Source organism: Macaca mulatta, chromosome 11 (genome assembly GCF_049350105.2).
Source record: "Macaca mulatta isolate MMU2019108-1 chromosome 11, T2T-MMU8v2.0, whole genome shotgun sequence".
Lineage (NCBI taxonomy): Eukaryota > Metazoa > Chordata > Mammalia > Primates > Cercopithecidae > Macaca > Macaca mulatta.
In genome coordinates, this window is record NC_133416.1 from 117,463,920 (window position 1) to 117,488,545 (window position 24,626).

At 42.8% G+C, this 24,626-nt stretch overlaps 1 protein-coding gene and 2 long non-coding RNA genes across 42 annotated transcripts in view; 2 read left to right on the plus strand and 1 right to left on the minus strand.

Moving 5' to 3' along the window:
- The window catches only part of ATP2A2 (ATPase sarcoplasmic/endoplasmic reticulum Ca2+ transporting 2), a 72,775-nt gene that overhangs the window by 19,324 nt on the left and 28,825 nt on the right, over positions 1-24,626 (plus strand). For 37 of the 40 annotated variants that reach the window (XR_013401386.1, XR_013401385.1, XM_077955041.1 and 34 more), the window contains one exon: positions 23,296-23,376. The exons of the other annotated variants lie outside the window; for them this stretch is intronic. Coding sequence is in view for 35 of the 37 variants with exons in the window: in XM_077955041.1 (XP_077811167.1) it covers positions 23,296-23,376 (81 nt within the window). In the remaining 2 variants the exon portion in view is untranslated. The remainder of the gene's footprint in view (positions 1-23,295; positions 23,377-24,626) is intronic. 40 annotated transcript variants of the gene reach the window in all.
- LOC144333057 (uncharacterized) lies at positions 675-21,759 on the plus strand. The gene is made up of 2 exons (XR_013401399.1): positions 675-3,569; positions 20,854-21,759. It is a non-coding gene; the product is annotated as an uncharacterized LOC144333057 (long non-coding RNA).
- Positions 13,594-16,737, minus strand: LOC144333061 (uncharacterized). Its single transcript, XR_013401403.1, has 2 exons — positions 14,376-16,737; positions 13,594-14,069 (listed from the first exon to the last, which is right to left on the minus strand). It is a non-coding gene; the product is annotated as an uncharacterized LOC144333061 (long non-coding RNA).

Consider the following 24,626-nt stretch of genomic DNA (forward strand, 5'->3'; position numbering starts at 1 on the left):
TCTTGCCATGTTACTCATGCTGGTCTCTCAAACTCCTGGGCTCAGGCAGTCCTGCCTCAGCCTCCCAAGTAGCTGGGATTACAGGCATGCGCCACTATGCCCAGCTAATTTTGTATTTTTAGTAAATACGGGGTTTCTCCATGTTGATCAGGCTGGTCTCTAACACCTGACCTCAGGTGGTCTGCCCGCCTCAGCCTCCCAAAGTGCTGGGATTACAGGAGTGAGCCACCAAGCCCTGCCTAAAGCAGTTCCTTTCTCCCTCCCTCCTTCCCTTCCTTCCCTCCACTTCCTCCCCTCCTTTTCCTCCTCTCCCTCCCCTCCCTCTTTCTGTCCTCCCTGTTTTCTTTCTTTCTGTCTCTCTCTCTCTCTCTTTTTTTTTTTTTTTTTTTTTTGAGACGGAGTCTCGCTCTGTCACCCAGGCTGGAGTGCTGTGGCCGGATCTCAGCTCACTGCAAGCTCCGCCTCCCGGGTTCCCGCCATTCTCCTGCCTCAGCCTCCTGAGTAGCTGGTACTACAGGCGCCCGCCACCTCGCCCGGCTAGTTTTTTGTATTTTTTTAGTAGAGACGGGGTTTCACCGTGTTAGCCAGGATGGTCTCGATCTCCTGACCTCGTGATCCGCCCGTCTCGGCCTCCTAAAGTGCTGGGATTATAGGCTTGAGCCACTGCGCCCGGCCTTTTTTTTTTTTTTTAACTTGGAAACAGGAGCTTGCTCTCTTGTCCAGGCTAGAGTGGAGTAGTGTGATCACTGCAACCTCAAACTCCTTGGTTTCAGGGGTCCTCCTGCCTCAGCCTCCTGAGTGGCTGGTAATACACATGACACCATGCCCAGCGTTTTTTTGAGACGGAGTCTCGCACTGTTGCCCAGCCTGGAGTACAGTGGCACCATCTTGGCTCACTGCAAGCTCTGCCTCCCAGATTTATGCCATTCTCCTACCTCAGCCTCTCAAGTAGCTGGAACTACAGGTGCCCACCACCACGCCCAGCTAATATTTTGTATTTTTAGTAGAGATGGGGTTTCACCGTGTCAGCCAGGATGGTCTCGATCTCCTGACCTTGTGATCCTCCTGCCTCGGCCTCCCAAAGTGCTGGGATTACAGGTGTGAGCCACTGTGCCTGGCTCAAAACAACAAATTTTGATAACTGAATAGATAGGAGAGTATGTAAATCAAAGATACTGACAAGATTTCTAGTTTACGTGACTGGGTGTGATGGTACTCTACTACCTGTAGAAGGAAACATTGGAAAGGAGATTGTTTTTCCACAAATATATGTGGTGGGGGAGGTTGTAGATGACATCACCTAAATATGTGTATGAGATTCTGTTTGATTTTATGCTTACCATTTCTTCAGCTGCTTCTTGTTTAATTTTTTTTAAAAAATAGAGACAGGGTCTATCTATGTTGCTTAGACTGTTCTCAAACTCCTGGCCTCAAGTGATCCTCCTGCCTTGGCCTCTCAGAGTTCTGGGATTTATAGGTGTGAGCCACTACGCTTTGCCTTGTTGGGCTATTTTAGTGTGTTGAGTCTACTAGAAGACTTAGAGAAATTACCACCAAAGCTATTATCCTCAGTTAGCATCAGTAGATGGCAATGGTAGACAGCTTCAGAGGAAACCATAACCGTGATACCTCAAAGCACCATCCTTTTTGAAGAAACAAACAAAAGCCAGCTTCTCTTCAATTGGTGACTTTGATTTCTCTGTATCTCTGAATCCTGGTTCTTGCCAGTCCTTCCCGTCTCTTGTAAGACACTCTAACCTAGTTAACTGAGAAACTTGGAAGTCATCTTGATGTTTTTCCCCCCTCTCTTATCCTGTGATTTGTCCGTAAGACCACTGATTCTGTCTCCAGAACACACCCAAGTTCGTGAACTCTGTTTCCTCAGTCAGCACACTAGTCTAGCCATCATCTCACACCGCAGCTGTCATCATCTCCTAACTAGGCTCTGGCTTCCTTTGTTGTCTTCCTCCAGTCCATTCTCCACACAAGTGCCAGAGTGGTTTCTTAAAGGTTGTGTTATTTATTCATCTGCTGAAAAACCCTTAAGGGACTTTCCCATTGCACTTAAAATACAAAATTCTCTGACCTGATAAACTTTCATTGTGTGTGTGTACCTCCTGCTTTCTTCTATGATTTCATCTTATGTTGCTCCTTCATGCTGCAAACATCCAGGCCTTTTTTGCAGTTTTCAGTACCACCAAAGCCACATTTTTTTTTGGAAGGTTAGGCAAATTTTTTAGAATTTATTAATAAATTTGCTATGTGCACAGATCTCATAGTGGCGAAGCTTTGGTTATTACCCTGACCTATCTCGCTTTTCACACTGAAATTTCGTTCTGTATATTGTAGTATAGTTTTGTTGTTGCATTTGATAGTTTAGAAAGGTCAAATAATGTTTGATCTGTAGTGTATGTGACTTAAGATTTTCAGTCTAATGGGATTTTTCCTTATTTATATTGTGGTAAAATATACATATTATAAAATTAGCCATTTTAACCATTTTTAAGCATGTAGTTCTGTGGCATTAAGTACATTCACATTGTTTTGGGACTGTCACCATCCAGAACTTTTATCTTCCCTAACTGAAATGTACCTCTTAAACGCTAACTTCCTGTTACCCTCTTCCCTGGCCCCTGGCAACCATTCCCTGTATTTGAATATTCAAAAGACAATGAATTTAATATTGGAAAAAACCCTGAGTTTAAATCCCTTAGGTGAATATACTACTACTACCAAGCGGAGTACAAATTTAAATCCATTTTCCTTTCACCTGTTTCTGAATCCTTCAGGGATAGTGCTGATTCTGGTAGTTATTTACCACTTTTTTTGCCCCAGCTCTTCCCCCACAATATGGTAATTGTTTAAAAGCATATACATTGCTTGGATGTTGGGCTCTTTTTCTTTAACTATTATTATTATTATTATTTTTGAGACAGGGTCTCACTCTGCTGTGCAGGCTGGAATGCAGTGGCATGATCTCAGCTCACTGCAACGTCTGCCTCCCTGTTCAAGTGATTTTTGTGCCTCAGCCTCCCAAGTAGCTGGGCTCACAGGTGTGCACCACCACACCCAGCTAATTTTTGTAGTTGTAGTAGAGATGGGATTTTGCTATATTGGCTAGGCTGGTCTCAAACTCATGGCCTCAAGTGACCCACCCATCTCGGCCTCCCAAAGTGCTGGGGTTACAGGCGTGAGCCACCATGCCTGACCTACTATTATTTTAGTTAAGCCCAGCTATGTGAGACATTGGGCTCATAAGTGCTGCTTGCTTGCTTCTTAAATTGTGACCTTTCTAACAGGAATGCAAAACAGACATCTAGGTTTAGAATACATGTGGACATTTTATTAAATACTGTCATTATACTACTAGGCAGTGAGCACCTTAAGGACAGAACTGTCATATTAACAGTTGTAATGTTATCGTAAGTTCTCTATGAATGAAATTTGAAATCAGAAGTATATGATAGGTTCACCTAATGGAAACAGTTGCTGTGCAGAAGAAACAGTTGAAGTGTATGTGTGTGTTCAATACGATTATTATTATATTATTATTATTGAGACAGAATCTTGTTATGTCACCCAGACTGGAGTGCAGTGGTGTGATCTCGGCTCACTGCAATCTGTGTACCTCCCAGGTTCAAGTGATTCTCCTGCCTCTGTCTCCCAAGTAGCTGGGATTACAGGCGTGGGCCATTACGCCTGGCTTGCTTGCTTGCTTGTTTTGTTTGTTTGTTTGTTTGTTTGAGACGAGTCTTGCTCTGTCACCAGGCTGGAGTGCACGGCATGATCTTGGCTCACTGCAACCTCCAACTCCTGATTCAAGCGATTCTCCTGCCTCAGCCTCCTGAGTAGCTGGGATTACAGGCATGCACCACCTCACCCAGCTAATTTTTGTATTTTTTAGTAGAGACAGGGTTTCACCATGTTGGGCAGGATGGTCTCAAACTCCTGACCTTGTGATCCATCCTCCTCGGCCTCCCAAAGTGTTGGGATTACAGGCGTGAACCACCGCTCCCGGCCATGCCTGGCTAATTTTTTTGTAATTTTAGTAGAGGCAGAGTTTCGCCATGTTGGCCAGGCAAGTCTTGAATTCCTGGCCTCAAGTGATCGACCTGCCTCAGCCTCCCAAAGTGCTGGCGTGAGCCACTGCACCTGGCCTTCAATGCAATTATTGAATGCCAGATTATTAGTATATTCAAGGTCTGTGTGATCTTCATTATCATCTTAATTCCAGAACATTTTCATCACCCTCAAAAAAACTCATACCCATCAGCAGTTGTTGCCCTGTTTTCCTCCCACCAGTTCCTGACAACCACAGTTTATTATCTGTTTGGTGGATTACTATCTGTTTTTCTGGATATTGCATATAAATGGAATCAGTCTTTGTGACTGGCTTTCTCTTAGCATAGTGTTATATTTTGTTCATGAATATAGCATGTATTTCATTCCTTATTGCTGAATAATGTTTATTAGTTGATGGAACTAATTTAAAAATGCAAGAATTTATTTCTAGACTGTCTGTTCTTACTCCATTGGTCTCTGTCTTTAGGTCAGTACCATGTGTCTTGATAGCAAGTCTTTGGATCCATGAGCATAGGGATGTCTTTCCTTTTTTTTTTTTTTTTTTTTAAGGTCTGTCATTTCTTTCAACACTAGTTGTCAGTGTACAAGTCTTGTGCTTCTTTTGTTAAGTTTATTAAGTATTGCATTGGTTTTTTGGGGGAAAATATTTGTAATTGGAATAATTTTTTGTAACTTGAAATTGGCCTATTGGTGGTATTTATTTTTAATTAAAATTTTTAGATTCAAGGTACATGTGCAGGTTTGTTACGTGGATATAAAGTGTGATGCTGAGGTTTGGACTTCTGCTGATTCTGTCATCCAGATGATGAATATAGTATTTCACAGATAGTTTTTCAGCCCTTGCCCCTCTTTTCCTCCTACTTTTTGGAGTGCCCAGTGTTTATTGTTACCATCTTAATGACCATGTGTACCCAGTGTTTAGCTCCCACTTACAAGTGAGAACATACGGTATTTGGTTTTCTGTTTCTGGGTTAATTCACTTAAGATAATGGCCTCTGACTGCATCCATTTCGCTGGAAAGGACATGATTTCATTCTTTTGCATGACTGTGTAGCATCCCATGGTGTATATATACCACATTTATTTTTGAGATAGGGTCTCACTCTGTCGCCCAGGCTGGAGTGCAGTGGTGTGATCTCGGCTCAGTGCAACCTCCCACCTCAGCCTCCTTGTAGGTGGAACTACAGGTGCCCACCACACCCTACTAATTTTTGTGTTTTTCATAGAGACAAGATCTCACCATGTTGCCCAGGCTGGTCTCGAATTCCTGGGCTCAAGTGATTTACCCGCCTCGGCCTCCGAAAGTGCTGAAATTATGGGTGTGAGCCACCACGCCTGGCCACAATTTCTTTTTCTTGGGATATATACCCAGTAATGGGATTGCTGGGTTGAATGGTCATTCTGTTTTTAGTTTATTGAGAAATCTCCAAACTCCTTTCCACGGGGGCTGAGCTAGTTTACATTCTTGCCAGCAGTGTATAAGTATTCTCCCCCCCTTGTTTTTTCTTCTTGTTTTCTTTTCCTTTTTTTTTTTTGAGGCAGGGTCTCAGTCTGTTGACCAGGCTGGAACGCAGTGGCATGATTATAGCTCATTGCAGCCATGGCTTTCCAGGCTCTAGTGACCCTCCCACCTGAGCCTTCCAAGTTAACTGGGACTGTAGGCACACACCACTATGATGGGCTAATTTTTAATTTTTTTCGTAGAGATGAGGTCTTACTATGTTGCCCTGGCTAGTCTTGAATTCCTGGGCTCCAGTGATCCTCCCACCTCAGCTTCCCAAAGTGCTGGGATTACAAGCGTGAGCCACCGTGCCTAGCAGTAATAGTCACTCTGACTGGTTTGAGATGCTATCTTATTGTGGTTTTGATTTGCATCTCTCTACTAGTGATGTTGAGCGTTTTTTCGTATGTTTGTTGACTACTCGATTGTTGTCTTTTGAGAAGTGTCTTTTCATACCCTTTGCCCAGTTTTCAACAGTGATATTTGGGGGTTTTTTTGTGGATTTAAGTTCCTTATAGATTCTGGATATTAGTCCTTTGTCGAGTGCATAGTTTGCAATTATTTACTCCCATTCTGTAGATGGTCAGTTTAATCTGTTGATAGATTTCTTCTGCTGTGCAGAAACTCTTTTGTTTAACTAGGTCCCAATTGTCAAGTTATTTGTTGCATTTGCGTTTGAGGCTTAGTCATAAATTCTTTGCTTAGGGCAGTGTTGAGAAGAGTATTTCCTAGGTTTTCTTCTAGAATATTTACAGTTTGCGGCCTTACATTTAAGTCTTTAATCTTCCTTGAGTTAGGAATTCTTTTTTCAGTTTTTCAATTTCATTTTCAGATTGTTCTTTGCTAGCATGTAGCAATACAGTTGTTTTTTATGTACTGATCTTATACTTTGCAATCTTGCTGAACTCATTCGTTTTAATAGTTTTTATGGGTTCCTTAAGATTTTCTGAATACAAGATCATGCATTTGCAAATGAGAATGTTTTTACTTCTTTCCAGTCTGGATGCCCTTTATTTCTTGCCTAATTGCCCTGCTTAGAATCTCCAATACAACGTTGAAGTACCAAGAGCAGACATCCTTGTCTTACTGATCGTAGGGGGAAAGCGTCCAGTCCTTCACCATGAAGTATGACATAGGTGTGGGTCTCATACATGGGTGCCCTTTATCATGTTGAGGAAGCCTTGTTACAGTTGTAAGATTTATTTATTTATTTTTTGATACGGAGTTTCACTCTTGTTGCCCAGGCTGGAGTGCAATGGCACGATCTCGGCTCACTGCAACCTCCGCCTCCCAGGTTCAAGTGATTCTCCTGCCTCAGCCTCCCTAGTAGCTGGGATTATAGGCATGTGCCACCATGCCTGGCCAATTTTGTATTTTTAGTAAAGACAGGGTTTCTCCATATTGGTCAGGCTGGTCTCGAACCCCTGACCTCAGGTGATCCACCCACCTCGGCCTCCGAAAGTGCTAGGATTACAGGTGTGAGTCACTGCGCCCGGCCCAGTTGTAATATTTAGGTTGTCAGTATGCTCTGGTGACCTTTCGTGGTGTTTGTAAACTTATATCCAAATTAGACATGATAGTTGGCTGGGTTACTAGGACCAGCCAGGTCATTGAATTGGGTAAGATGTAATTCTAAGGCATTTACAACTAGTGTGTGGAACATTTTGGAAAAGCTTACTGTGACTATGTAACCTGGGCCAGATAAATAGGTATTTATTTTATGAAGACTATACATGTTGAGCCTTTTAAACTTCTATCTCTTTTAGAATTAGTAATCAAATTGACCATGCAATCTAGCATTTAGCCTGATAATTCAGTTTTGTGAAACTATAGAGTGAACTTCAATTCTGAATTTTTTCTTGTCAGTCGAAGTTATTATTTGCGTAGCCTGAAAGATTAAATGGCATAAATTGTGCTTTTAGACCTGGTAACTTTTATATTTTCATTTACATTATGAAATTGGATGTGAAGGGGTCTTTCAGATGTGTTGGAAAACTGGAGAAAGTTGTAAACTAATTTGAAGCTGAAAATAAAAAAGTACTGACTTAACTATTTTTATATTTGCAGAAAGGAACAGACCTTTTTGTAGTCACTGTTTGGAATGTAAGGGTCATCTCCTGACTTTAAAATTTCTTTGTCAGCTTTTGGAAGATATCTGGTAGGATGGTTCTGGCTGAATTTTTCAAAGACTAAGCTGGAATAGATGGTTTTTTGAGGGAGATATGGAAAGAGTTAAGGAAACTAATTTTTTTTTTTTTTTTTTTGAGACGGAATCTCACTCTGTCGCCCAGGCAGGAGTGCAAGGGCGTGACCGATTAGCTCACTGCAACCTCCATCTCCTGGGTTCAAGCGATTCTCCTTCCTCAGCCTCCCTAGTAGCTGGGATTGCAAGCACCCACCACCACACCCAGCTAATTTTTATGTATTTAGTAGAGACAGGGTTTCACCACGTTGGCCAGGCTGGTCTCTAACTCCTGGCCTCAAGTGATCCGCCCGCCTCAGCCTCCCAAAGTGCTGGAATTACAGGCATGAGCCACCGTGCCTAACCGGGAAACTAAATTTTAGGTGTTGCTATACCAGTTAATCATTCCAAAGAGAAATCGGGTAAGCATACACAGCAAATGCTAACATGAATCTTAAGTATCTAGAACACAAGAGCCAAATGAAATTGATACGGCAAATAAAAACATGGAGAAAATAGCCCACACACAGGCTGGGCTCAGTGGCTCACACTTGTAATCTCAGCACTTTTGCGGGAGGCCAAGGCATGTAGAATACTTGAGTCCAGGAGTTCGAGACCAGCCTGGGCAACATGGTAAAATCCCATCCCTACAAAAAATACAAAAATTTGCTAGATGTGGTGGTGCACACCGGTAGTCCCAACTACTCGGGAAGCTGAGGCCGGAGGATCACCGGAGCCCAGGAGGTCGAGGCTGCGGCAGTGAGCTGAAATTAAGCCACTGCGCTCCAGCATGGGCAACAGAGTGAGACCCTGACTCAAAAAAAAAAAGAGAGAGAAAATGACCCACATGTTCACGTCTTATGAAGCCACAGTAATTCTGCGTTATCTTAAGGCCAAGAAAATATTTCTCTGGATGGATGGAAACCAAAAGTACATAATCTTGTGAGAAATGCACATTGTTTTTAAGCTTTCTGTATTGTCTGCTGACATTATGAAAGTGAATCAAGCTATAATAGCCTAAGTCGTTTCTGTTTTCTTTTTCCTTTTTTTTTTTTTTTTTTTTAAAGTAGAGACGGGATTTTACCATGTTGGCCAGGCTGGTCTCGAACTCCTGACCTCAAGTGATCTGCCTCCCTTGGCGTCCCAAAGTGCTGGGATTACAGGCATGAGCCACTGTGCCCGGCCATGGTTTTATGGGGTGTTTTTTTGAGACAAGGTCTCCCTGTATTACCCAGGCTAGTCTTAAACTCCTGGCTCAAGGGATCCTCTTGCCTCGGCCTCCCAAAGTGCTGGGATTACAGGCATGAGCCACCATTCCTGGCCAGAAGTCTTAGTTTTAGAATTTTGGGGCTTCTAGTATATGCCCCAGGGGTTATTTATTAACTTCTCAAGAACACTGTTTTCAGGGTTGTTTAAAACAAACTTTACGTATCTTGGTAACCCAGAGTTGATGAATAGCACTAGGAAATAATATCCTCAGATGACTTCTGTCTTGCAGTATATACTCTGGAGCGAATCATCTTGTAAGATTATGTAAGTAGTGGAAGTAACACGATCTTAACATAAAATTGCATTTGCTTAGCACTTGTACAGAAATTGATAATTTTATTTCCTAAAATGAAGACTTAATAGCCAACAGTGGTGCCAGCAATTTCAAGATTTACTTGGGAATAAAAATAATAATTCTTAAACTTGACAGCAATTTAAAGGAAGGAAAGTTTCACTTCAGACAGTCAACATGTAGTACTGAGATTTAGTAGCAAGTATAAACTGCATTTGAGACAGTTGAGTAAAAGGCAGAGTTGTGAAATAGATGACTGGATTCATATAAGAACCTGGATTATGATCCTAGTTCTGCATGACATTGGACTATGTACATTAACCTCTGCAGAATTAGTTAATTGGAGTAATGTTTTAAGGAGCTTTCTTGCTCTAAAAGTGTGATTTAGATAGTATGTGGACTTTTTTTTCGCTTTTAGAAACCTGTTGGGATTGAAATTGATTGGCTTTAAACATTTAGCAAACATTAAATGCTCTTTAACACAAAATAGAGTATGCTGTAGAGTAGAGGAGTTGGCATACTATCTTTGTGGGTTGGTTGGTTTTTTGTTTGTTTATAGACACGAGATCTCACTGTGTCACTGAGTCTGGTCTTGAACTCCTGGCCTCAAGTGATCCTCCTGCCTTAGCCTGTAATCCCAGGACTTTGGCAGGCCAAGGCCGGTGGATCACGAGGTCAGGAGTTCAAGACCAGCCTGGCCAAGATGGTGAAACTCCCGTCTCTACTAAAAATACAAAAATTAGCCGGGTGCAGTGGCAGGCGCCCGTAATCCTAGCTACTTGGGAGGCTGAGGCAGGAGAATTGCTTGAACCCAGAGGGCGGAGGTTACAGTGAGCCGAGATCACACCACTGCACTCCAACCTGGGCGACAGAGCGAGACTTCATCTCCAAATAAAAATGCTGGGATTATAGGTGTGAGCTATAGCATCCAGCCAATATTTTGGGTTTTTTGGGCCACAACAATCTCTGTACCAAAGTCTTTTGTAAAACATGAAAATGAGATTTTTTTTTTTAAGGGGGTGTTGGCTGGGTGCAGTGGCTTATCCCTGCAATCCTAGCATTTTGGGAGGCCGTGGCAGGAGGATCACTTGAGCCCAGGAGTTTGAGACCAGCCTGGGCAACATACTGAGACCTTGTCTCTACAAAAAAGTTTTAAAAACTTGCATAGTGAGGCTGGGCGCCATGGCTCACGCCAGCGCTTTGGGAGGCTGAGGCAGGAGGTTCACTTGAGCTCAGGAGTTTGAGACCAGCTTGGGCAACATGGAAAGACCCCATCTCTTAAAAAATAAAAAATGAAAATTTGCTGGGCATGGTGGCGCACTCCTGTAGTCCCCTCTTCTCGGAAGGCTGAGGTGAGAGGATCACTTGAGCCTGGGCGGTCAAGGCTGCAGTGAGCTAAGATTGTGCCAGTACACTCCAGCCTGGGTGACAGAATGAGACCCTGTCTCAAAAAAAATAAAAATAAAAATAAAAATTAGCAAGATGTGGTGGTGTGTACCTGTAGTCTAGCTACTCAGGAGGCCGAGGTAGAGGAAGATGGCTTGAGTCCAGGAGGCTGCAGTGAGCCGTGATCATCCCACTGCACTCCAGCCTGGGTGACAGAGTAAAACCCTGTCCCCCAAAAAAAGGGTGGGGGGTGGGGAGCCTTAAGATTTCACACACTGCTTAGATCAGTGTTTCTCTAACTTCATGTGTGTAGGAATTACCTGGGGATTTTGTTAAAATGTATGTTTTGATTGGTTCAATCTGAAATGCGGCCTGCTTATTCTGCATTTCTAACATGCTCCCAGGTCAATAATTAGAGTAGCAAAGCTCTAGAGCAGATCTTAATCATTTCTAGATCACAGTCCCTTTGAGAATTAATGAAATTTATGGACTTTCTTCCCCAAAAACATATATTGAAAATCTTATGTGCAACTTCAGGAGGTTCATTTGTCCTCCTCCTTAGAAAGTCCACCTCAGGATTCTAGCTATTTGGTTTTAAAAACTGAAGTACAGGCCGGGCGCGGTGGCTCAAGCCTGTAATCCCAGCACTTTGGGAGGCCAAGACGGGCGGATCACGAGGTCAGGAGATCGAGACCATCCTGGCTAACACCGTGAAACCCCGTCTCTACTAAAAATACAAAAAAACTAGCCGGGCGAGGTGGCGGGCGCCTGTAGTCCCAGCTACTCCGGAGGCTGAGGCAGGAGAATGGCCTAAACCCGGGAGGCAGAGCTTGCAGTGAGCTGAGATCCGGCCACTGTACTCCAGCCCGGGCTACAGAGCAAGACTCCGTCTCAAAAAAAAAACAAAAACAAAAACACAAAAAAAACTGAAGTACAGGCCGGGCGCGGTGGCTCAAGCCTGTAATCCCAGCACTTTGGGAGGCCGAGATGGGCGGATCACGAGGTCAGGAGATCGAGACCATCCTGGCTAACACGGTGAAACCCCGTCTCTACTAAGAAATACAAAAAATAGCCGGGCGAGGTGGCAGCGCCTGTAGTCCCAGCTACTCGGGAGGCTGAGGCCGGAGAATGGCGTGAACCCGGAAGGCGGAGCTTGCAGTGAGCTGAGATCCGGCCACTGCACTCCAGCCTGGGCTACAGAGCGAGACTCCGTCTCAAAAAAATAAATAAATAAATAAATAAATAAATAAATAAAAACTGAAGTACAGGCCGGGCGTGGTCGCTCATGCCTGTAGTCCCAGCACTTTAGGAGGCCAAGGCGGGCAGATCACTTGAGCCCAGGAGTTCGAGACCAGCCTGGCCAACATGGTGAAATCCCGTCTTCACTAAAAATACAAAAATTACCCGGGTGTGGTGGTGGGTGCCTGTAATCCCAGCTACTTGGGTGGCTGAGGCACAAGAATCGCTTGAACCCAGGAGATGGAAGCTGCAGTGAGCCAGGATTGCACGACTGCATTCCAGGACAGAGCGAGACTCTGTTTCAAAAGAAAAAAAAAAAAGAGAAATTGTTTCAGTTGTTCTGTAGATCCTGGAAGCCATACCTGTGTTTCCAAAGCCAGAGTATAACTTACTAGTCTAGAAAATGGATAAGCAGAAGAGCAAAATAGTCTAAAACAAAAATCAGCATAGATGAATTAGAAGCAGAGAGTTTTTGAGTTTGAGAGCTCCTGAGCACTGTCAGAATAGCTAAGACATTAAGAACTGTGAGAAATGAGAGATCTCAACCATCAGACCATGATAGGCCAGTTGATCTTGAAGCCTGACCTGGTTTTCATGGGGCTGGCATTTCCTTCCTCATTTCCTGTAATCACCTACTCTCCACTCCCCATGATTCAGTGGTAGTCACAGTACCTGGAAGTGCCAACCTTTTCATTCTTGCTACTGAGATGAAGATTTTGGACAAAGGAGAAGAAACCATGTGGTTTGGGAACCACCTTTCCTTTTTTTTTTTGAGACGGAATCGCTTTGTTACCCAGGCTGGAGTGCAGTGGCGTGATCTCGGCTCACTGCAAGTTCCGCCTGCTGGGTTCACGCCGTTCTCCTGCCTCAGCCTCCCGAGTAGCTGGGACTACAGGTGCCCGCCACAATGCCCGGCTAATTTTTTGTATATTTTAGTAGAGACGGGGTTTCACCATGTTAGCCAGGATGGTCTCGATCTCCTGACCTCATGAACCGCCTGCCTCCGCCTCCCAGAGTGGTGAGATTACAGGAGTGAGCCACCGTGGCCGGCCATGGGAACCACCTTTCCTAAGCATTAACACTAGATGGCCAGATTTAACTATGACCAACTTTTATATTAAAAGATAATGGAACTTTTTTTTTTTTTTTGAGACAGAGACTCTTGTCACCCAGGCTGGAGTGCAGTGGCACAATCTCAGACCACTGGAACCTCCACCTCCTGGGTTCAAGTGATTCTCCTGCCTCAGCTTTCTCATTAGCTGGGATTATGGGTGTGCACCACCCCACCTGGCTATTTTGTATTTTTTTAAATAGAGATGGGGGTTCACCATGTTGGCCAGGCTGGTCTCAAACTCCTGACCTCAAGTGATCCACCCACCCTCAGCCTCCCAAAGCGTTGGGGTTACAGGCATGAAAAACAAAGGGCTTGGTGGCCAGGTGCAGTGGCTTACACCTTGTAACCCCAGGACTTTGGGAGGCCGAGGCGGGCAGATCACCTGAGGTTGGGAGTTGGAGACTGGCCTGGCCAACATGAAGAAACCCTGTCTCTACTAAAAATACAAAATTAACTGGGCGTGGTGGTGCGTGCCTGTAATCCCAACTACTCGGGAGGCTGAGGCAGGAGAATTCGCTTGAACCCAGGAGGCAGAGGTTGTGGTGAGCTGCTATCGTGCCATTGCACTCCAGCCTGGGCAGCAAGAGTGAAACTCTGTCTCAAAAAAAAAAAGGTAAAACAAAGGGCTTGGCATTACCAGTGCCAGAAAAATACAAGATTGAGAGAATGGGGAAATAGGAGGGACATAAACTTGGTGGGAGTATGTATTTGTATGCAAAAGTAAAAGATATGGGCAAAGATGTTAATCCTGTAACACTGTAAAAGGAAATGTTAGAAATAACTAGATAGCCATAAAAATGGAGGGTGATTCATTTAGTTCATGGTATGGGTGTGAAATACTGTGACCTTGAAGAGGTACCTTTTAGTGCCTCATTTTCCTCATCTATAAACAGGGAGGGAGTAAAGATAATAGAGCCTTCCTTAGAGTTGTGAAGATTGAATTAGTAACCTATGAAGCTCTTCCAGCAGTACCTGGTCTAGAAATAATAGTCTCAAAATTTCACTGCTTTTTTTTTTTTTTTTTTTTTTTTTTTTTGAGACGGAGTCTCGCTCTGTCGCCCAGGCTGGAGTGCAGTGGCGCGATCTCGGCTCACTGCAAGCTCCGCCTCCCGGGTTCACGCCATTCTCCTGCCTCAGCCTCCCGAGTAGCTGGGACTACAGGCGCCCACAACCGCGCCCGGCTAATTTTTTGTATTTTTAGTAGAGACGGGGTTTCACCGTGGTCTCGATCTCCTGACCTTGTGATCCGCCCGCCTCGGCCTCCCAAAGTGCTGGGATTACAGGCGTGAGCCACCGCGCCCGGCTTCACTGCTTATTATTACTATACAGCCACTTTTTAAAATGAGACAAGTGTGTATAAATATAAAGGGTCTGATATTGTTTTAAGGACGTTTTAGTAAATGTTACACATAAAGAGATGTTCAGAAGATATACTGTTAACTATATATTTGTTGAAAGAAGGGAAGAGGAATGGTGTTTGACCTTTTGAGTGCACATTTTTCTTTCGTGATAAAAATCTCGGTTGGTAGGTAGGCGGGAGTACTCTAACATTGCTTAGTGCATGGTTGCCTCTGCAACATCTAATGAATTGGTTACCTTTCTACCCCTTATAACTCTAGTAACTGGAAACTTGCTTGCTTAATGACCAATGTCATTTTTTTAGTCAGTTCATTATAAAATACTCCTTATGAGCTAAAGTATATTTTGTCTGTTTTATATGTTAGCTTTTTAATTTGGGACCACATAGAAATCTTATTTATTACCAGTTTAGATCTGGAGGGGAGCTTATGAAACCTTATTTTAGGGGATGAGAAGACTAAAACTCAGAGTTTGTAACTTATCCAGGAGCATGTGGCAGTTTGTGGCAGTCCTAGGACTGTCAAATGTTAGCAGTATGTTGTATCCTAAAATTTTTATTTTTGGCCGGGTGCAGTGGCTCACGCCTGTAATCCCAGCACCCTGGGAGGCTGAGGCAGGCGGATCACTTGAGGTTGGGAGTTTGAGACCAGCCTGGCCAATGTGGTGAGACCCCATCTCTACTAAAAATACAAAAATTAGCCAGCCACATTGGCGCATGCCTGTAGTCCCAGGTACTTGGGAGGGAGGCAGGAGAATTCCTTGAACCCGGGAGGCAGGGGTTGCAGTGAGCCGAGATCTTGCCACTGCATTCCAGCCTGGGCGACAGAGTGAGACTTCATCTCAAACAAACAAAATTAGCTGGGTGTGGGGGTGAGCACCTGTAATCCCAGCTACTCGCGAGGCTGAGGCAGGAAAATCACTTGAACCTGGGAGGTGGAGGTTACAGCCAGCCAAGACCATGCCACTGCACTTCAGCCTAGGCAGCAAAGCTAGTCTCCATCTCAAAAAGTAAAATAAAATAAAATGTTTATTTCCAAGTTAGTCTTAGCGTTTGTTTCAAACCCTTTATCATCTTGGTAGTTCTCTTTGGTACCCAGATTGAATGCAGTTATGTAAATGGAGTCTGGTTGTCATTCTAGACATTTTTTGTCTTCTGACAGTCTATGGAAACTTCTTTGGCAGCCTTAATTACTCTACCAGCTAAAATCACAGTCTTTCTCGAGTGTTCTTCCCATCCCCCCATTCCTAAATTTCTAGACTTTTCCTGGCATGGATTATTTTGGTTTTAGTCTAACTGTAGAATTTAAACAACTACCATTATTGAACCTCATTTAGCTTAACCAAAGCTGTTATCTCTTTGGACCCTAATTTTTTATTGTTTCTAGCTTTGTGTGTTCTTCAACTTGGTAATTAGAAGTCTTTTGATACATGTATACTAAAGGAAATATGTGTACCAAGTACTTTATTCACTGACAAATATTTTATTCGACATCCACTGTGTGCCAGGTATAGTGGTAGGGCTAGGAAATCATTGGTGTCTGAGTGACTCTGCCTTTATGGAGCTTTTGGTTTTAGTGGGGAAGATTCATGAAAACCATGTGAGTGTAAGGAGAGGACAGGATGCTCTGTGGGCACACAGTGAGGGATGCCAGCCTAATCTGGGAGTTAGAGGAAAGCCTTACTATTTATGGGAGAAGGAAGGGTATGTGAAGGCCCAGAAACAAGTTAGGGGAACTGAAGAGCATAGTGTGTGATGCTCAGAGGGAGGTGAGAGGGTGAGATGCAAACAGCACTTGGGTCGTGGAGGCTGTTATAAGCCCGGGTTGGGATGCCAAAGAAGCTGTTGAAAGATTTTAGAACAGGAGGAGATCACATTTGCCATTTTAAAGACAGTACTGTCTAAGAAACAGATTGGAAGCAAACCATAGTAGTATACTATGGTATTGTGTAATGTTCCTTCCCTGTTCACCGTGAGGCCTGGAAGTAGTTTAAAGTAGTCAAGTAGAGCTTCTCAAATGAAGAATTTCATTCAGTCTGCTAAACTACAAAATTTATGACTCAAATTGGAAACACAGTGAAAATGTTTGAGTCACAAATGTTTAAGTAGTTTAGGATAATTCTGTTATGGCTTGCTTTAAACTAGGAGCCATTTAGATTCAAAAACAATAGTGGTATTTAGAAGGTAATTTCTGGTCTTACATAGTGTTTTTCTTATAAAAGATTTTAATAACTCTGGTATTTGCCACAATAAATTAGGTTTTTTTAAATGCATAATACAATTGATTAGTAAAAAGAATTTAAAAAAAAATAATGCTGGTTTTTGGTTTGTTTGTGTTTTTTTGAGATGGAGTCTCACAGTGTCACCCAGGCTGGAGTGCAGTGGCGCAATCTCAGCTCACTGCAACCTCAGCCTCCCGAGTAGCTACAATTATAGGCGCCAGCCACCATGCCAGGCTAATTTTTATATTTTTAGTAGAGACAGAGTTTCACCATGTTGGCCAGGCTGGTCTCAAACTTCTGACCTCAAGTGCTTCATCCCCCTTGGCCTCCCAAAGTACTGGGATTACAGGCATGAGCCACCATGCCCGGCGTGAATAATGCTAGTTTTAACCATTAGTATTTATATTTGACATAAGTGGTACACAAAATGTTTAAGTATCATGGCTTATAAACACTTCTTGTAAGGTTAAAAGAACGCTTGCATTGAGTTCTAAAATGTGGCAAACTGATAATTTAATGAACTCTTACTTGCACCCTTGGTAACCCAACTTCAAGTATACTGTGAGGATTTTGTTCAGATTGGAAATCTTTATTGTAATAGCAAATTAAAGAGCTGTGGATTTTCAAGAGCTGAATTTGAAAGGTGTCAGGTGTTAAATGGAAGGTAATTCAGAGTTTATTTATTCTTTTATTATACCTGCCTCCATCCAAAGAGTCAGAGAAAAACTTTTGAAAGAAAAAATTGCGGAGCATCCCTTTGGCAAGAGTGAGAATTTTCCACTACCACTTGCCCTAAGGGCATTGACATGCCTCACTGGGGAAATGTTACAGGATGTGATCATCGGAACAGCCTTGCCTGCTCTTCATGTACAAAATCCTTTGTCTGAAATTCACAGAAGCCTCTCCAGACAAAGGGAGATTGTTGTGTCTTCACTTTAAAAGTATTCAGTGGACCTTTACTTTCATGGATCTTTTAACTCTAAGAGAACCTGTTTTCCTAATAGAGTCAACCCTAAATTGACTCTAATATCAACAAAAGGAATATAACAGTCACACAGCAAGTTAAACAAAGGTTTTCATTAATTGAGCTTCCTTAGAGAAGGCTCCTTTTACTTCCTAGCCTGAGTTCATGTGCATAAAATGAAGAGGACATTGATTGGTCAAGATGATGTGATGGTCCTTCTAGCTAAGAAAATACTAGAATATGGCAGGTTGGTTGGTTTGTTTTTGAGATGGAGTCCTCCACCCAGGCTGGAGTACAGTGGCACAACTTCGGCTCACTGCAACTTTTGCCTCGGGGCTCAAGCGATTCTCCTGCTTCAGCCTCCCACGTAGCTGGGATTGCAGGCACCCACCACCACGCCTGGCTAATTTTTGTATTTTTAGTAGAGACAGGGTTTCACCATGTTGGCCAAGCTGGTCTCGAACCCCTGACCTCAGGTGATCTGCCTGTTTCAGCTTCCCAAAGTGCTGAGATTACAGGCGTGAGCCACCGCGCCCAGTCTATGGCAGGTTTTTAAAACCGGTTTGGATTTACATTTCTTCAGTATCTTTCTACAAAGATCAGTTTCTAATAGAAGCCAATTAAACATAGAAACTCTAAGGTAGCACATTTCCCAAGTGTTGGGAGGCTTTGAAGCTTTTTAGCTTCGAGTTGGTGTGCCTGGTAGATGAGAAACAGCAAACAGAAAAGTGGTTCATAGGATCCATGACCCTAGTTACTACATTTTTCTGTTGTATTAATTTTTCTAGTATATTTGTAGAACTTTTTTAAAAATATGGATTCTTAATTTTTAAATTAGCCTGGTGCAGTGGCACATACCAGTAGTCCTAGCTACTTGGGAGGCTGAGGTGGGAAGATCACTTGAGCCCAGGAGTTCAAGGCTGCAGTTCACCATGATCACGTCAGTGCACTCCAGCCTGGGTGACAGAGTGAGACCCTGTCTGTAAGAATAAAAAATGAAAAAAAAAATGTGGATTCCTAGACCCCACTCCAAATGCATTTAATCATACTCTTAAAGAATTTGTAAAAGACCCCCAGAAAACTCTTCTTGTTGTTTCTAAATATTTAATTGCCACTTAATTAGAATGGAAGTTGTAAGATGGAAACATTCACAACAGCTGTGGTCAGTATTTAAAGGCTTCCCAGGCATTTGACATTTGTTCCTCTGGCATTTGTTCCTCTAGCGTTGGCATTTAAGATGTTCCTCAGTATTTGGCCAACAGTTAAATGTGTATCAATACAATTTCTGCACAGCAAAGAAACACCTTTCATATATTTTAGTAGACCCTTAGGGAAAGAGTACATGTTGGTTTCCTTATAATGCCAGTATAAATATAATTTTTCATATACATAATATATAGTATATATTAATACTGAATATAATTTATTTATTTATTTTGAGATGGAGTCTCACTCTGTCGCCCAGGCTGGAGTGCAGTGGCGCGATCTCAGCTCAATGTAAGCTCCGCCTCCCGGGTTCACACCATTCTCCTGCCTCAGCCTCCCAAGTAGCTGGGACTACAGGTGCCCGCCACCACGCCCGGCTAATTTTTTTGTATTTTTAGTAGAGACGTGGTTTCACACTGTTAGCCAGGATGGTCTCGATCTCCTGACTTCGTGATCCACCTGCCCCGGGCTCCCAAAGTGCTGGGATTACAGGCTTGAGCCACCGTGTCAGGCCTTACTGTATATAATAAATATATACTACACATACTGTATATTTATACTATACAACCAATAGGTAAGACCTATAGTCCTGTACTACCTGTTGGTCCTGTAGGTGTAACTATTAGTGTTAGGTAGGACCAATACTAAATATATATATAATAGTATATATGTACTATATTGTTAGATAACGATTGGATATCCCTAATCTGAAAAGCTTAAAGATCAGAAACTTTTTGAGCACCAACATATGATGCTCAAGGGAAATGCTTATTGGAGCATATCAGATTTTGGGCTTTTTGTTAGAGATGTTCAATAGTAAGAATATAAATCAAACACTCCAAATTTCAATTTTAAAATTCTGGTTGCAAGCATTTTGGGTAAGGGATACTCAACCTGTAATATGTTGGCAGTGTTATCCGGGAAATTTAACCTTGGTGTTTCTTACCTGAAAAATACATTTTCTATTTATTTCAAATCCTCTGAGCTTCCGCTGAAACACAGCAAAATACATGCCAAAACATTGCTTTTGCATCCTCTTGTAGGTTGTACTCAATTTAAATATTAGATTTGTTGGTCTTTTAAAATTTGTCAAGTATATGAGAGTATGAGCTAGGGTTTATATATTGAATTGTTTAAATCTGTGTTTATCAGTTACAGTGCAGAAATAAAATAGTGTTTATAGATTGACGACCACTATCTCACATTGGACAGAAGTCTTCTACTACTCCATAGGATCATGACATTGACATAAATCAGATCCTCAGACACCAAATGAACATTTGGAAATAAATTTTCCATTTAGGGTCATAATATTCATCATTGTACTTGTCCTCTTTTTGAAACGTTTGAGGGCATGTAAGATCAGGTTAATCATGACGGGCAGAAATAGTGCAGTATAGGGCGTGTTAGCTGTTAAAGACCACTAAAGTTTAGAATATAGTTACTTTGTTGTCGTAAATTATCTGTTAGATGTACTCTCTTCAGTGTAGTTAGAGCAGAATTATATTAAAATGAAAGGTTCTCATTGATTCAGTCTGAATATTGCTGTTCATTGCATAAGCACTTCCAGCAGGAATTTCACCTTAGCTTATGTGTCCCTGCAGTCAAATGCAAGGGTGATCTTTGCCTCTTGAGATTATATATTGACAAACTCTGTGCCACCTTGTGACCACATTGCTTACTTAGGCTATAGGGTTGTTTCTATGCACTCAAATTTAAAAAATAAATCATATTCTCCCAGAACTTAAGCTCCGAAGTGGAGAAAAATCAGAACTAATTTGAAGGTTTAAGAAGTTCAATGTTGGCCGGGTGTGGTGGCTCACACCTGTAATCTCAGCACTTTGGGGGGCCAAGGCGGGTGGATTGCCTGAGGTCAGGAATTTGAGACCAGCCTGGCTAATGTAGCAAAACCCTGTCTCTACTGAAAATACAAAAATTAGGCCAGGTGTGGTGGCACACGCCTGTAGTCCCAGCTACTCAGGAGGATGAGGCAAGGGAATTGCTTGAACCCGGGAGGTGGAGGTTGCAGTGAGCCGAGATCATGCCACTGCACTCCAGCCTGGGCGACAGAGCAAGACTGTCTCTGAAAAGAAAATAAAAAATAAGAAGTTCAATGTTTACTTCTTGGACAGGAGTGTTATTTTGCCATTTTGTATATGACTGGTAACATGCAATTCAGTATGGAGAGTAAGTCTGAAAAATGATTTGACTTAAAAATGCCATCTGCAAGTATGGGAGAATTTGCTTACCTAATTTGTAGCTGCCCTTGCATAAGACTTAGAAAACCACATTAATTATCTTTCAGAAAATCACAGACAGCTGTTTTGTTGTTATTGTTGTTTTGAGACAAAGTCTCGCTCTGTCTCCAAAGCTAGAATGCAGTGGTGTGAACTCGGCTCACTGCAACCGTCTGAGTAGCTGAGACTACAGGCACACCACCACTCCTCCCGGCTAATTTTTTATATTTTTAGTAGAGATGGGTTCTTGCCATGTTGGCCAGGCTGGTCTCGAACTCCTGGCCTTAAGTGATCCTCCTGCCTCAGCCTCCCAAAGTGTTGGGATTAGTGGACAGCTGTTTTATGTCCCAGCTGCTTCGTGTGATTGTGCACTCATTAAGCAATATTTGAATACCAGCAGAGGGCTGGGCACTATTCTCAAGGTGCATAGCTTTATCTGTTACTTGGGCTATGTTGTGGCATTTCACTTGATACACATCAAGGAAAGGGGCTGAGATTTGGGCCCTTTTAGAGCTATTAAAGGACCTTGTTGGCCTAGGAAAGAAGACTCAATTGACTTAAAGATCTTCAGGTTATGCAAGAGGTTTATTATTCATTTAATTGATATTTCTTTTTCTTTTTTTTCTTTTTTTTTTTTTTTTTAATGAGACGGAGTCTCACTTTGTCGCCCAGGCTGGAGTGCAGTGGCGCGATCTCAGCTCACTGCAAGCTCTGCCTCCCGGGTTCACGCCATTCTCCTGCCTCAGCCTCCCATTAATTGATATTTCAAAAGGTATCAAAGGATATATGCCCCAGCTGCCCAGTGTTACTAGTTTGCTACACCTTCCCAGAGGTGTTTCTTTATACCTTTGGAAGTTGTCATTTTAGTATGATTAATTACGTGTTATACGAGCATATCAAAGGGTTTGAAACAGTGAAAGAGCTAAGACTAACTTGGAAATAAACATTTTATTTTATATTGCTTTTTGAGATGGAGAGTAGCTTTGTTGCCCAGGTGATGTGTATCTGTAGTCCTGCTTGGGAAGCTGAAGTGGGAGGTCAAGGGTGCGGTGAGCTGCGATTGCCCCACTGATCTCTACATCCTGGGTGACAGAGCAAGACCCTGTCTTTTAAAAAAAAAAAAAAAGTGTTAGTATAGTTTGATTTTGCATTTGCCATGTGTTTCGTTGAGTATCTTTTTTTTTTTTTGAGACGGAGTCTCGCTCTGTCGCCCAGGCTGGACTGCAGTGGCGCGATCTCGGCTCACTGCAAGCTCCGCCTCCCGGGTTCACGCCATTCTCCTGCCTCAGCCTCCTGAGTAGCTGGGACTACAGGCGCCCACAACCGCACCCGGCTAATTTTTTGTATTTTTAGTAGAGACGGGGTTTCACCGTGGTCTCGATCTCCTGACCTTGTGATCCGCCCGCCTCGGCCTCCCAAAGTGCTGGGATTACAGGCGTGAGCCACCGCGCCCGGCCGAGTATCTTTTTTTTTTTTTTTTTTTTTTTTGAGACGGAGTCTCGCTCTGTCGCCGGGGCTGGAGCGCAGTGGCCGGATCTCAGCTCACTGCAAGCTCCGCCTCCCGGGTTTACGCCATTCTCCTGCCTCAGCCTCCTGTGTAGCTGGGACTACAGGCGCCCGCCACCTCGCCCGGCTAGTTTTTTGTATTTTTTTAGTAGAGACGGGGTTTCACCGTGTTCGCCAGGATGGTCTCGATCTCCTGACCTCGTGATCCGCCCGTCTCGGCCTCCCAAAGTGCTGGGATTACAGGCTTGAGCCACCGCGCCCGGCCGAGTATCTTTTTTAAAGGGGGCCATTTGCTTCCTGTTCGCAATAATTTAGCCTTTTTGATGGAATGAATCATGGCATACACAACTTTATTCTCTTTGCTGTGCCTTGCATATATGTAGTAAACCTAAGAAAATATGTCACTTCTTATTGCTAACTAGGAAAGTATTCTTTAAAGTGAAAGCTTAAAGGCCTCTCTGAAGATACAGAGCAAAACTTGTTAGAATAATGTATGTAGTTAGGTTTCCTTAAGCCTCATTCTCTTCCTTCCTAATTCAAATCTTGAATCCATCTAAAGCTTTTTATTACCCCAAGAAAGGCTGATCACATTGCTTGCTTTAACAGAATTTTATGTATTTGTATTATATGCAGATCATTTATTATCTTTAAAAATTGATTTGGAGACAAATTCATCTTTAGATAACATAGTTGTAAAAGTTGCTCATTTCAGCTGCCTTTTTTTTTCTCCTAATTAGTTGGTGACAAAGTTCCTGCTGATATAAGGTTAACTTCCATCAAATCTACCACACTAAGAGTTGACCAGTCGATTCTCACAGGTAAATATGATGTATTAGGTCATTGAATTTCTGAAGACCTTCTCATGTCCCATGCCAATAGAGTTGGCTCTTGCCTCACTGTCCCTTTATAGTATCCCATCTTAATCCTCTCTAAGATACTTATTTTGTCTCGCTCCGTTGCCCAGGCTGGAGTGCAGTGGCGTGATTGCGGCTCACTGCAACCTCCACCTCTCAGGTTCAGGATGTTCTCCAGTCTCAGCCTCCTGAGTAGCTGGAACTACAGGCTCCTGCCACCATGCCCAGCTAATTTTTGTATTTTTAGTAGAGACAGGGTTTCACCTTGTTGGTCAGGCTAGTCTTGAACTCCTGACCTCAGGTGATCCACCTGCCTCAGCCTTCCAAAGTGCTGGGATTTCAGGTGTGAACCACTGCATCTGGCTGCCAATATGGTTTTAAAGGCATGATTTAAAAACAAAATAAAATGGCTGGGCACGGTGGCTCACGCTTGTAATTCCAACACTTTGGGAGACTGAAGCGGGCAGATGGCTTGAGCCCGGGAGTTAAAGACCGGCCTGGGCAGCATGGCAAAAGCCCATATCTACAAAAAATACAAAAATTAGCCAGGCCTGTAATCCCAGCTAGTCAGGAGGCTGGGTGAAAAGATCACTTGTGCCCGGGTCAAGGCTACAGTGAGCCACGCTTATGCCTCTGCGCTCCGGCCTGGGCAACAGAGCAAGACTCTGTCTCCAAAAAAAAAAAAAAAAGTTGTAATTTGTTCATTACCATTGGTAATAATCTTAAGGTTGAATTGTCTGTTTTGTGGAAAGCAAATTACTTATTCGATGTCCTTTTTCCAGGCAAGAAAAATAGACTCCAGTGCTGTAATTTTTTTCATTGGAGGAGTGCTAATGTTGCGTCCGTCTTTACAATATCCAGATACACAGTTAACAAAAGTTAGCCCCATAAGAGATGAAAGTTGTACTACCTGGAGTTTGCACAATTGTTTGAAACATTTTCCCGTTTTTGTGTGATAAAAGTACAGTGTAGGGTGGAGGGTTCATATTAACTGGAAGTAAGTTTATCAGAAGAATTAACTTTAAATACAATGCTAACTTGGATTAAATAGTAAATATAAAGTCTAAAGGCTCTCAAGATTTATCTGATTATCGGTTTTGAAAAACAACTAATGTCGTGGAGACAGTGATGTGAGTAACCTGGGCTCTATTTTTTTTTTGGTATTGTTTCTTTATAAATAGCTTACTTATTAAAACTCTCATTAGCAACAACAA